Raw genomic sequence first — 13,853 nt, 5'->3', positions numbered from 1 at the left:
GCGACCACCCCCCAGGGTGACAATAATGGCAGCTGCCAGAAGCCAAATGAATGGAGAAGCCAAGTGATTTTACGATTGTTTAATTATTGTTATTTAATTTAAAAAATGACGGTGGGCACAGTAGTTACTGCACGGCGCTACGACCTGGTGACCTCAGACTCGGACTGCCGCGGTGGCGAGATGTTAACTACCTTGCATGGTATACAGGAGGTCATGGGGTCGATCCCGACCCTGACGCTTGCTGTATATATTGGAGTTTGCATGTCTTTCTTTCCCCCCGTGGCCGCTTGGATTTTTCTCCGGGTGTTCCAGCTTTCCTCTCCACATTTAGAAACATGCGTTTAGAGAATTTGGCTGCTATAAATTTCCACGTGATAAGCCATTTCGTTGGGCGATTATTTGAAGCTGTATAGCTCAGTGGGCCTTACCTGGTGAAATACAAAATAGTTTAGTCTTAGTTTTATTATATGAAGCCGGTGAGGCCTCTTTGAGCTAAGTGGCTCTGTTACACAGAAGACCACATGCCAAGATCGGTTAGAAGTGGTGGCAGTTATGGGACATTGTGGTTACATAGATCTATATAGAGATCCATAGATGATAAAAACAAATACAGTAAAACCTTGGATTGTGAGTAACTTGGTCTGCGAGTGTTTTGCAAGACGAGCAATATTTTTTGATATTTTAACTGAATTTTAACTTGATAACGAGCGAGGTCTTGCAATACGAGTAGTACGTACAGTATACGCTTTGTCTGCCGAGCGTCACGTGATCACAACTGAGCCGATGGTTCTTCTCTCTCTCTCTCGCTGCGGGATTGTGGGTAATTATCTCCCATGCTCGGTCTCAGTTGGCGTGCCTCACTCGTATAGTCAACATCCGTGCGAGCGTATACTGTTTACTATCGTGTTGTGGCCACGTGTGTGTGCGTAAAGCATTTTTTTTGTCCAAGTGTAGTGACTGTTCTTTAGTAACTGTACTGCAACAATGGCCCCCTCCTCTCCTCTCGTCTCCCTCACACCAGCCACGATTAAATGTAATTTAAAAATTTGATTACTTTATACGAAATGTAAATAATAAAAATATAAAAAGGTATTTTGTATTAAACACATTCCTGCGGAGGCAGCTGGTAGGAACGTTGGGTTGCTCGGTCAATGGCCAGGGTCAACGGCGGCGTGGTGTATTCCGCAAATATGCCCGACTGTGAGGGCGGGCACAAGCTGGCGTGAGTAGGTTGAACGTTGAGTTTTATAAGGGCACCACGGGGTGATCAGCCCCTCCCCACCCAGCCCCACCCCTCCCACCCCCCACCCAGCCCCACCCTCCGCACCCAGCCCCTCCCCTCCCCACCCAGCCCCTCTCCACCCAGCCCCTCCCCACCCTCTCCTCTCCACCCAGCCCCACCCCTTCCATTTTTGGATGGACGACGGAAGGACACAATAATCCCCTGTGAGCTGGTGTAACCAGGAGGTTCCTACCAGTATAATTTTTACATGAAAATTTTTGGGTTGTGGAACGAATCATCTGAGTTTCCATTATTTATTATGGGGAAATTCGCTTTGATATACGAGTGCTTTGGATTACAAGCACGTTTCCGGAACGAATTATGCTCGCAATCGAAGGTTTTACTGTACTTTCATTTTTATCAAGGTGCCATTCATGCCAACGGCATCCCACAATGCTGTACATTAATTATATATAAGGACCAAATCCCATATACTAGAGAACCCAGTTTAATCAGAGCTCAGTCTATCAGTCTGTATGTGAGTCCTATGGGTTTCTATGTGAGTCTGTGGGTCTCTATGTAAGTCTCTGGGCCCCTATGTGGGTGATGGACGACCAGGCAGAGACCATCAACTCGGGTACACGAGAGAACCTGGTTTATTCACGGGGCGTTTGAACCCAAGATCACCGCTCAGTGTGGTGCGAGCTCAGCTCGTTTGACTTACCCACTATGAAACCCCCTTGGGTTAGCCACAGCCAGCTGTGGTTCTATAAATAGCGCACCCAAATTTGCTGAGCGCTATGCTTCGAAGAGAACCGGCCAGGTGGCTCAGAGGTCAGAGATGCTGAGCTAGCACCGCTGTCGTAGCCTGGTTTCCAATCCGGGTTTCGGCTGCATGGCCACAGCGAGAGCACCGCGGTCTCAAGTGCAGCGAGTTGATGGGCTCAGCCTGGTCACCGATGACTCGCACAGAGACCCATAGACAAAGATCCCCCGTATTGCCTCAACAGACTCTTTGGGGCAAGTGATGTTAGGGAGCACCTATGAAGGTCGGCACGGCACACGAGGGGGTGGGTGGCCAGCACTACGCCCGACTGCCTTTGTCTCCCCAGTGGCGATGTTTACACACAGTTAATCATTTAAATCCGACTTGACCTGAGACCCATAGATATACACGGAGACCTACAGGCTAACATAGATAGATGCTCATAGACTGAGGGCGTTACTTAACTGGGTTGCCAAGTGTAACAGTGAGTTGATGGTTTTAGCCCGGTCAGCAATGACTGCACACAAAAACAAATAACATATATTTGTTAATAATCACTTGAGTTGGCTTAATTCCACCCCTGAGAATAAAAACACACCCCCCATAGCAGAGTGTGTGGTGGGGGGGTGGGGGCGGGAGGTGAAGGGGGGGCTCCCCCTACTCGTGTGAAGGGTGAGGGAGGTCACTCGTGGGCCACGCATGGTGGTGGTGCACTGCTCTCTGTTGATTTACAAACCGATTCCTCTGTCCCGTGTGAAGAAGCCACGACACCACCAACGGCGCAAACTAAATACATCAGGGAAAGGATTTAAATAAAATAAACAAAAGCGACTTCTGAGATACAGTAATGGATGAAAGTGGAGACGGATGGTAAATTGATTTTAGTTTTTTTCTTTATGTACACAGATTGATACGGTTAGAAATTGTGTTATTGTACGACATGAACACAATTCTAAACGTATTCATTGTGTTAACGTCGTTGTGTTAATGTACGACGGACGCATCGAAGGGAGCCTGACTCACCGCGCTAAATGAATACGCTCGCAATTGTGTTAATATCATATGTTATCACGATATTAACTCTCAACACATTAGCATGTGTCAGCGCACAATCTCGGCGCGTAGCGGTGTCCATGGTTGCACTGCTGTCGCAGGCGCTGTCCGGCGCGTAACCCAGGCAGTCCCCCACATGTCATACGGCCAAGATGTCCGACGTTTCGCAACCACGTGCCAGCCGGGGGGCTTCTGGAGTTTTCTGAAGAAGCTGCCAGGCACGTGGAGTGGAAACGTCGTCAGCCATTGCCGAACGGCCGCGCGGTAACAACCGCGATGCGGCGTCGCAACTGGAAATTGTGTTCCTTTCACCGTTGCTAATATGCGGCCAACATGCAGCTAACACGCGACTAACATGCGACCGCGTTTGTGTTTGTGGTTAGGAAACACTGCCCTGCACGTCGCCGTGATGCTGGGCAATCGAGGTGGGTGCTGCTGCTGAACGTTCCAAGTCTCTGCTGTGCGTGTAGCTGTGTGCGGTTGAGCTGTGTGCGGTTGAGTTGTTGGTGGTTGAGCTGTTGGTGGTTGAGTTTTTGGTGGTTGAGTTTTTGGTGGTTGAGTTGTTGGTGGTTGAGTTGTTGGTGGTTGAGTTGTTGGTGGTTGAGTTGTTGGTGGTTGAGTTTTTGGTGGTTGAGTTGTTGGTGGTTGAGTTGTTGGTGGTTGAGTTGTTGGTGGTTGAGTTGTTGGTGGTTGAGTTGTTGGTGGTTGAGCTGTGGTTGAGCTGTGGTTGAGCTGTGTGTGGTTGAGTTTTTGGTGGTTGAGCTGTTGGTGGTTGAGTTGTTGGTGGTTGAGCTGCGTGTGGTTGAGTTGTTTGTGTAGCCAGCACCACACATGCCTGGCCACCTTTGTCTTCCTACTGCCGACATTCATTCGTGGACTATGCTACTTGGTGCTCATTTTAGGCTGAGTTAACCTAGTGGATGCGCAGGCCCAGTTTCAAATACGTACCACCGTAATAAAGACGATATTCTCACATAGAAAGATATAAACGCATTAACTGTTTGGGCAAGTGCTAGTTAGTGAGCACCTATTAAGGTCAACACTACATGATGTGGTGGTGTGGCTGAAATCATGCCCGTCCGCCTTTGTCTCTCGAGTGCTGATACTGTTGTTAAACACGACAAGTTAAAATGTCACTGGCAGCTGACGTTAGCCGCGGGCGGGAATCGAACTCGGATGACGGAGTTTGTAGCGCCACAAAGTGGCGGTCATGTCATCACAGCACTTGTGCCAGTCTAGATCCACCTTAAGACCATGGGAAGTGTCGAAGGCTAGCTGCTGGGTCGACATCCATAAGTTTCATAGTGTGATCCACCAACCCTCGCTGCCTCGAGTGCTGGATTAGAGGCCACGTGCAGCAAAGACTCCTCCGCTCCTGGATACACACACAAAGCCAACATCACATCCTCACACGTCGCTTGTGCCATGCTAGGTACATGCACATAGACAAAGATCCCCCATATAGCATTAACAGACTGTTGCGGCAAGTGCTGTTAGCGAGCACCTATGGAGGCCAGCACGGCATATGCCCGGCCGCCCTTGTCTCCCCAGTGGCAATGTTTACACATCGCACCAGGTACTCTTTTGAGGCTGAGTCGACCTAGGGGAGGCCCAGGACCGGTTCAGATAATCGTCACCGGTGTTGGCCGTGAGCGAGAATCGAACCCGGGTCGCCGGGTTCGTAGCGCAGCGCGCTAACCGCGACACTACCGCTCCCACTACCGCTCCCACACACAGACACACACACAGACACACACAGACACACAAGCGTACCCATAGACGTACACATACACACAATTAACCTTTCATGTTCGTGTCATGACCACTCGTACCAGACTAGGTGCACCCACCCACGTGCCACACTGTGGGGGCTGGCTAGAGCCCCCCACCCCTCCATCTCCTTGGTGACGTAGGGGCCGGGTTACATATTGCCCGGTTGCGCCGGTTGCTAGGTGATGGCGGTTGCTAGGCAACGCGCTGCTCCGCCGCGGTCTATAAAGCATTGGCGAGCCACTGACGCTCGGACGCAGTGTGGGGGGGGGGTCAGCACTGATTAAAGCCCTAGGGGGCAGGCAGGACAACGTGTGATGTCTGCGTGTGCGGTGTGTGTGTGTGATGTGCGTGTGCGGTGTGATGTGCGTGTGCGGTGTGTGTGTGTGATGTGCGTGTGTGATGTGTGTGTGTGTAGTGGTTAGCGGGCTGCACTACGAACCTGGCGACCCGAGTTCAATTCCCGCTCATGGCCAACACGAGTGATGAATATATGAACCGGGCGTGGTGCTGGCCACACTATCCGCTCGTGCACCATGCCGGCCTTCATTAGTGCTCGCTGACAGCACTTGCCCTAACATTCGAGGCTACACGCGAGATCTTTGTGGTTGTGTTGGTGGTGGTGTAGACTGCACGAGGGTTCTGCTGGCTCACAACGCTCCGGTCAAGTCCCGGAACGCACAGGGATGGAGTCCCCTGGCCGAGGCCGTGAGCCTGGGACATCGGCAAACGAGTGAGAAGCCAAAACACAACAACAACACAAAAACAATATAACAACAATAACAACACAGCAACACTACAACATCAACAACGCCAATAACAACAACACGACAACACAATGACAACGGCACGTAACAACACGACGACACAACAACAGCAACAACAATACCAAATTGTTGTCCTTCCCCTGCACCTCCGATGAGCATGGTTGGCTACGTACGGTGCGAAAGAAGTTCAACATACATACGTACAACAAATAACACAACAATAACCACACAGCAACACAACAGCATCAACTCAACAACACCAATAACACCAACACAACAACACGATAACAACACGACACCATAATAACAGCACAACAACAACACAACAATGCACAACGCAATAATAATAACAAACAATAACAACACAACAATGCCACAACAATTATAACAAACATTGACAACACAATAACAAGGACGTCACACGCGGCAAAATCGTGGCGGCCACCGCAATGTCTCTGTTGTTGCCGAGTGCTTTGGTCGCCGCGCCGTCGCCGTGGCGACACTACGGTCCATCGCACGCCACGAGACCCGCGATCGTCGGAGCTTCCGCAAAAATATCATCTTGTCGCGATGATCCTCATCATCATGATCACGATCCATGGGCAGATCGCCCGTAGATGTCCACTGCACATTTCGTCACGATGATCAGCGCTCGGGTAATTTTCAAATATTTTCGTAAAAATTTCCTGGCTGAAATGTAGTGTCCCTGGTTGTCGCTGTGTCTCTCTCTCTCTCTCTGAATCACCCCCCAACCCCGACCTGCCCCCGCCACCCCCTTCCCCCTTGCCGCCGTCCGCCGCACTTCAGTCGCGTCGCTCGTGAGGAAGTACAAGATGCAGTCGCGGGAGAGCGCAGAAATCCGCAGGCCTCGCCTCCTCAAGGCCATGCAGGAAGTGAGAATGAGCAAAGGCAGCTGCAGCAGCACGTGAACGACACGTGAACGACACGTGAACGACACGTGAACGACACGTGAACGACATGTGAACGACACGTGAACGACACGTGAACGACACGTGAACGACACGTGAACGACACGTGAACGACACGTGAACACACGCCACCCCTGCGTGTGGAATTCGCGCCATTCCTGTGGCACAAAGCCGCTGTGTTTCGCTCACGGCCACCACCAACACCAGCGACGATTATCTGGACTGGTCCTGGGCCTCCTCCCCTATGTTGCAACGTCCCCACGTAGCAGGGCACGCCTGAGAGAGAGTCTCTCGATTTGGTGTATCCGTACATACGCGTGTACGTCGTACATAGCCAACCGTGCTAATTGGAGATAGGCACAGAAAAGGCGCGTGTACAGGCAACACTGTGAGCTCCAGGGCTGTTTAAAAGGTCCGGTGCCTCAGGGGGGGATAAAACAGTTTTTAAGCACCAGACATTCACCTCTGAGATCCTGGATTCGAATCCGTGTTGTTTGTATGTGTATTGACTCTTGGACAACTTGAACTGTAGAGGTTTCTTTATTGATTATTTAGGGCATTTCACGCAGATAACATGGCGATGAATGACGCACAGATAACTTGGTCAGGGATGGCACACAGATAACTTGGCGAGGAATGACGCACAGATAACTTGGTCAGGGATGGCACACAAGTAGTGACGACGCGAAGACACCGACGGCCCCAAGACGGCGATGGCGTGAAGACAGTCGACGCCGATCCCACGGCAGCCCTGAACTTCGCCTCTCGCCCCTTTTTATTCCCGGCACGGCCCTCACTCCGCCCCAGGCCACACCTTCTTTCTCGAATCCTCTAGCACGTTCCCGAACTTCCCAGATTGTTCCCCTCTGTAATTACCCCTCGTGACCACTGGCCCACGTACTGTTCCTGCACCCGCACTGTCTCCACACACGCACTGTCTCCACACACGCACTGTCTCTACGTATGTATGTTGAAATTCTTTTGTACTGTACGTAGCCAACCGTGCTAATTGGAGGTGCGGGTAAAGGACAATAAACTAAACACAAAAAGCAGTTCGAAAGAAATTAGTTTTCAATCTAGATTATTAAAAAATGCCTAGCTCCAGTGGCTTTATAATATTGGAAGGAAGAGCATTCCGGACGGCCGCAGAAGTGCATTTGAAAGCGTGTGTGGTTTGCATGGGTAAATAGGTAATTACTGTGATGATGATGATGATGATAACGATGATGTTGATAGAATTGACGCAATGTTGTGAATTTTGTGTTTCCAGCTCGGAGACTTTTACCTGGAGGTTCACTGGGACTTCCAGAGCTGGGGTGAGAACCCAGTAAACACGGATCGTTGGGCCAACATGAGACCAACGTTAGACCAACGTTGGCCCAATATTGGCATGTGGATTGAAAAGATCGCACAAAGATCACACGGAGCTTGAGGTGCACGTGATTTGTTTGTGACTTGGAGTACTTCACATCATAAGCGTGCATATATATGTTTTGATTGCGTGTTTTTGCAGACTCGCGTGTGCTCTTGTGGTTGTGCGTGCATGTGTTGTTGCGTGTATATGCTTGTGCACCTGGCCTGGCACAGGCGCTGTGGTGACGTAAACGTCACTTAATGGCGAATGGCGGGCATTGGTATTGGTATATGATTGTGTGATTGGGGAGTAGTGGCGCAGCGTGCTACGTTAGGAACCCGGCAACTTGAGTTTGATTCGCAGCTAACATTGGTGATGAATATCTGAACCCGTCCTGGGTCTCCCCTAGGTCGACCTGACCTTAAAGGAGTACCTGGTGTGGTGTGTTAACATTGGGGACACAAAGGTGGCCGGTTATGGTGCTGGCCACCCACCAACTCACAGCACTTGCCCCACCAGTCTGTTAAAGGCGACAGGGAGGCCTTTGTCTTTTTATAATTGTGCGTTTTCGTTATTGTATTTGGTGTAATTGTGTGTTTGGACAATTGTGTGATATGTGTATTTATGTAATTGCATGTTTGTGTGCACGCCTGTCTGTGTTTTTTTTTGCTAAATGTATGCTTGTGTAATTGTGCGTTCGTTAGCGATTGTGTATTAGTGCGATTGTGCGTCCGTGCGATTGTGCGCTGGTGCGATTGTGCGTCTGAGTGATTGTGTGTTCATGCAATTGTGTGTTCGTGCGATTGTGTGTGTGCAATTGCCTGTTGGTACGAGTGTGTGTTGGTGCGATTATGTGTCTGTGCGATTGCATGTTCGTGCGATTGTCCATGCGATTGTCTGTCCATGTGATTGTGTGTTCGTGAGAGTAATGGCGCGTTCCATGACTCCTGCAGTGCCACTCGTGTCCCGAATGCTGCCGTCGGATACGTGCAAGGTCTACAAGCACGGAAGCAACATAAGGTGCGGGAGCATCTGTGGTCGTCGTTACATTTCGTTCACCCACTCAAGACTCTTTCACGAGGGTCCCTGCTAAGTTTTTTTCCGAAGCAGGGGGGTGCAGTTTCCCCCTTGAATAATATGCAGTGTAATTATTTTCAAACTCTGGCTTATTCGGACCACCGTGACGCCGGCACACGACGGTCTATGCCCCGTCGGGTGACGTCCCAGGATGTTTGACGTCCCGCCGTGAGCGAAGGGGGCCGCGAATACGGTTTGTACGCACCGCCGCAGTGTTAACTGGGGCAGTCCGCCTGATTCGAACCGTGAGCCTCTGCGACGATTGGCGAACGTGCTGCCGGCTGGGCCACGTGTGTATGTAGCCAACCGTGATAATCACAACCGCGACGCTGCTCCCACTGCGAGGGAAGGACACGTCACAGACGCGTCAAGCGTGTAAACGCATCGAGAACGTGTGAACGCGTCGAGCGCGTGTGAACGTGTAACCCGTTCTAGGATGGACACGACGCTGATCGATTTCAGCGACATGAAGTGGCAGCGGGGTGACCTCAGCATCTTGTTCGGCGGAGAGACGACGTCGAGCCAAGCGTTCACCGTGCTCGACAACAGCAGTCGCGTGTACCAGCGCATCCAGTACAAGGTGCGCGCGACGCTCATCACACCGCCACGCTGCTCCAACTCTCATCACACCGCCACGCTGCTCCCACTCTCATCACACCGCCACGCTGCTCCCACACTCATCACACCGCCACGCTGCTCCCACACTCATCACACCCCCACGCTGCTCCCACTCTCATCACACCGCCACGCTGCTCCACTCTCATCACACCACCACGCTGCTCCCACACTCATCACACCCCCACGCTGCTCCCACTCTCATCACACCGCCACGCTGCTCCACTCTCATCACACCGCCACGCTGCTCCCACACTCATCACACCCCCACGCTGCTCCCACTCTCATCACACCCCCACGCTGCTCCCACTCTCATCACACCGCCACGCTGCTCCCACACTCATCACACCACCACGCTGCTCCCACACTCATCACACCCCCACGCTGCTCCCACTCTCATCACACCCCCACGCTGCTCCCACACTCATCACACCCCCACGCTGCTCCCACTCTCATCACACCCCCACGCTGCTCCCACACTCATCACACCGCCACGCTGCTCCCACACTCATCACACCGCCACGCTGCTCCCACACTCATCACACCCCCACGCTGCTCCCACTCTCATCACACCCCCACGCTGCTCCCACTCTCATCACACCGCCACGCTGCTCCCACACTCATCACACCGCCACGCTGCTCCCACACTCATCACACCCCCACGCTGCTCCCACTCTCATCACACCCCCACGCTCCTCCCACACTCATCACACCCCCACGCTGCTCCCACTCTCATCACACCCCCACGCTGCTCCCACACTCATCACACCCCCACGCTGCTCCCACTCTCATCACACCCCCACGCTGCTCCCACTCTCATCACACCCCCACGCTGCTCCCACTCTCATCACACCCCCACGCTGCTCCCACTCTCATCACACCCCCACGCTGCTCCCACACTCATCACACCCCCACGCTGCTCCCACTCTCATCACACCGCCACGCTGCTCCACTCTCATCACACCGCCACACTGCTCCCACACTCATCACACCGCCACGCTGCTCCCACTCTCATCACACCGCCACGCTGCTCCACTCTCATCACACCACCACGCTGCTCCCACTCTCATCACACCGCCACGCTGCTCCCACTCTCATCACACCACCACGCTGCTCCCACACTCATCACACCGCCACGCTGCTCCCACTCTCATCACACCGCCACGCTGCTCCCACTCCCATCACACCTCCACGCTGCTCCCACCCCCATTACACCACCACGCTGCTCCCACACTCATCACACCGCCACGCTGCTCCCACTCCCATCACACCACCACGCTGCTCCCACTCTCATCACACCGCCACGCTGCTCCCACTCCCATCACACCACCACGCTGCTCCCACCCCCATCACACCACCACGCTGCTCCCACACTCATCACACCGCCACGCTGCTCCCACTCCCATCACACCACCACGCTGCTCCCACTCTCATCACACCACCACGCTGCTCCCACACTCATCACACCGCCACGCTGCTCCCACTCTCATCACACCGCCACGCTGTTCCCACTCCCATCACACCACCACGCTGCTCCCACCCCCATCACACCACCACGCTGCTCCCACACTCATCACACCGCCACGCTGCTCCCACTCTCATCACACCGCCACGCTGCTCTCACTCCCATCACACCACCACGCTGCTCCCACCCCCATCACACCACCACGCTGCTCCCACTCTCATCACACCGCCACGCTGCTCCCACTCCCATCACACCACCACGCTGCTCCCACACTCATCACACCGCCACGCTGCTCCCACTCTCATCACACCGCCACGCTGCTCCCACTCCCATCACACCACCACGCTGCTCCCACCCCCATCACACCACCACGCTGCTCCCACTCCCATCACACCGCCACGCTGCTCCCACTCCCATCACACCGCCACGCTGCTCCCACTCTCATCACACCTCCACGCTGCTCCCACACTCATCACACCACCACGCTGCTCCCACTCCCATCACACCGCCACGCTGCTCCCACTCTCATCACACCACCACGCTGCTTCCACACTCATCACACCGCCACTCTGCTCCCACTCTCATCACACCGCCACGCTGCTCCCACTCTCATCACACCGCCACGCTGCTCCCACACTCATCACACCGCCACTCTGCTCCCACTCTCATCACACCGCCACGCTGCTCCCACTGTCATCACACCGCCACGCTGCTCCCACTGTCATCACACCGCCACTCTGCTCCCACTCTCATCACACCACCACTCTGCTCCAACTCGCCATATCCTCTGCCTTGCCAGGAGATGGCAGTACAGCAAAGTGTTCCCCCCACTCTGGCACACGTGGGCTTTTCTTCTGCCGCACGTATAAACATTCATTGTTTGGCTGAAACCACCTCAATATACAGAGGACCGCAGAGCTTGGGCAATCGTTGGTCGTGTTTGGTTGTACTTCCCCCACACCTCTGATTAGCAAGGTTAGCTACGTACGGCGTGAAAGAAGTTCAACATACATACCATATAGCTGGTTTAACACATGTTATCAAAATCAATTATACATGGAAAACTTTTAAACAAGAGCACTTTCCTCGAGTACATTAAACCCATATTTTTGGTTTAGATATGTTGATGACACGTTGGTTGTCTGGCCACATGGTAAAGATACACTTAATGGTTTTCTCAATCATCTCAATGCACAAAACCCGGCCGTCCAGTTCACTCCCATTCCTAGATATTTTGCTTGGACATGGTCTAAATGGCAAAATAACACACAGCGTTTACCGAAAGCGAACGCACACTGATGCCTATGTGAATGCAGATTCACATCATCACCCCGCTCAGAAATCCTCTCTTATCAAGACACTCATATATCGGGCTAAAACAGTGTCAGATCGTGAAAGTCTAGTGAGAGAGATTAATGTTAAAGAAGCACTAAGACAGAATGGCTACAATAATGCTCAAATTAACAGAGCACTGACTGCCAAATCACGAACGCAAAGCAACACTGCTGAAAGCGATCAGATTGTTGAAACAATCAAAATACCATATATCTCAGGAGTAACTGACAAATTAGCCCGTGTTTTGCAAAAGCAAAACATTAAAGTAAGATTTGGTATAGTATACAAAATTCAAAAACTAGTCTCTTGCCCTAAAGACGAATTACCTAAATTACTAACAGAAGGTGTATATCGGTTTAATTGTTTATGTGGCAGATGCTATATTGGTCAGACAAGACGAAACATCAGCATAAGACTCAAAGAACACCAAAGGAATATTAAATTCTCTCAAACACAACTGTCGGTAGTGGTGGAACATATTTCTCAACAAGGACACTCAATTGATTTTGATACCGTTGAAGTGTTGTGTAAAACGAATTATTTCTGGCCAAGACTACTTAGATAATCCATTGAAATTGAGAGAAATACAAATAACTTGAATCGCTCTGACAGCTACAGGCTTAGTGCGGCCTGGAAGCGTATTATTAAATAAAATATATATTACAATTACAATTCCTTATAGCGGAAATAAATACTAATGAACAAAATTGAATGATTACCAAGCTATTATATAATTACAATACCCTCCTCGCCTCAAATCACTGCACCTAATTGGGTTAAATGATGACGTCACCCTGCTGCTGCTCTATTTAAGACTGGGAGCAGATGGAGAGCTTCACCATTCTGGCGAATTTCCCGATGATGCTGGATGTAATTACCAGCGAAACGTCGTACTCAAAAATTGTAAATGATGTTGAATCACTCTTCAACACACCGGTGGGCTAAAGTAGTGAACGACAGTGATCCCTCGTTTATCGCGGTTAATGGGGACCGGAACCCCTCGCGATAGGTGAAAATCCGCGAAGTAGGATTGGCCCCCTAGGAATTTCCGTATATGTGTGTGTGGGTACCAGAATGTTTAAAATATGTATATTTATACTTTATATATATATTTTACTTAAATCTATTTAATTATAAAATCTTAATATTATACATTCACTCTCTCTCTCTCTCTCATACGATACGTATTATGGTGTTCTACACTCACCAATGACAGTAGTATCTTGAGACTTGACTCCAGAAATGACGACGACGACGATGACAATGACGACGATGACAGACCTGTGCAGTTCGATGAATGTGATGATGAATGATGATGATGATGGTGTTACTGCACAGGTATAATGAGGCCTTTAAATCAGTTCGAAAAATCCGCGATGCACTGAGGCCGCGAAACTTGAACCGCGAAGTGGCGAGGGATTACTGTATTTGTCTTTTTAAAACGTGACACTTTTTTTACTGTTTGGCCGTGTCGGGTGGTGGAGGGTTACGACACATTAT

General features: G+C 51.3%; 1 protein-coding gene across 1 annotated transcript in view; it reads left to right on the top strand.

Annotated features, from left to right (window-relative positions):
• Positions 1 to 13,853, top strand: part of LOC144947751 (ankyrin repeat domain-containing protein 13C-like) — a 41,169-nt gene that overhangs the window by 9,340 nt on the left and 17,976 nt on the right. Inside the window, exons 3-8 of the mRNA XM_078877091.1 lie at positions 3,425 to 3,466; positions 5,440 to 5,544; positions 6,386 to 6,471; positions 7,778 to 7,823; positions 8,815 to 8,881; positions 9,374 to 9,518. Of these exons, the coding sequence (XP_078733217.1) occupies positions 3,425 to 3,466; positions 5,440 to 5,544; positions 6,386 to 6,471; positions 7,778 to 7,823; positions 8,815 to 8,881; positions 9,374 to 9,518 (491 nt within the window). The remainder of the gene's footprint in view (positions 1 to 3,424; positions 3,467 to 5,439; positions 5,545 to 6,385; positions 6,472 to 7,777; positions 7,824 to 8,814; positions 8,882 to 9,373; positions 9,519 to 13,853) is intronic.

Source organism: Lampetra fluviatilis, chromosome 46 (assembly GCF_964198595.1).
Source record: "Lampetra fluviatilis chromosome 46, kcLamFluv1.1, whole genome shotgun sequence".
Classification (NCBI taxonomy): domain Eukaryota; kingdom Metazoa; phylum Chordata; class Hyperoartia; order Petromyzontiformes; family Petromyzontidae; genus Lampetra; species Lampetra fluviatilis.
The sequence above is the reverse complement of the archived record's forward strand: the minus strand, read 5'-3'. Positions and strand labels throughout refer to the sequence as shown.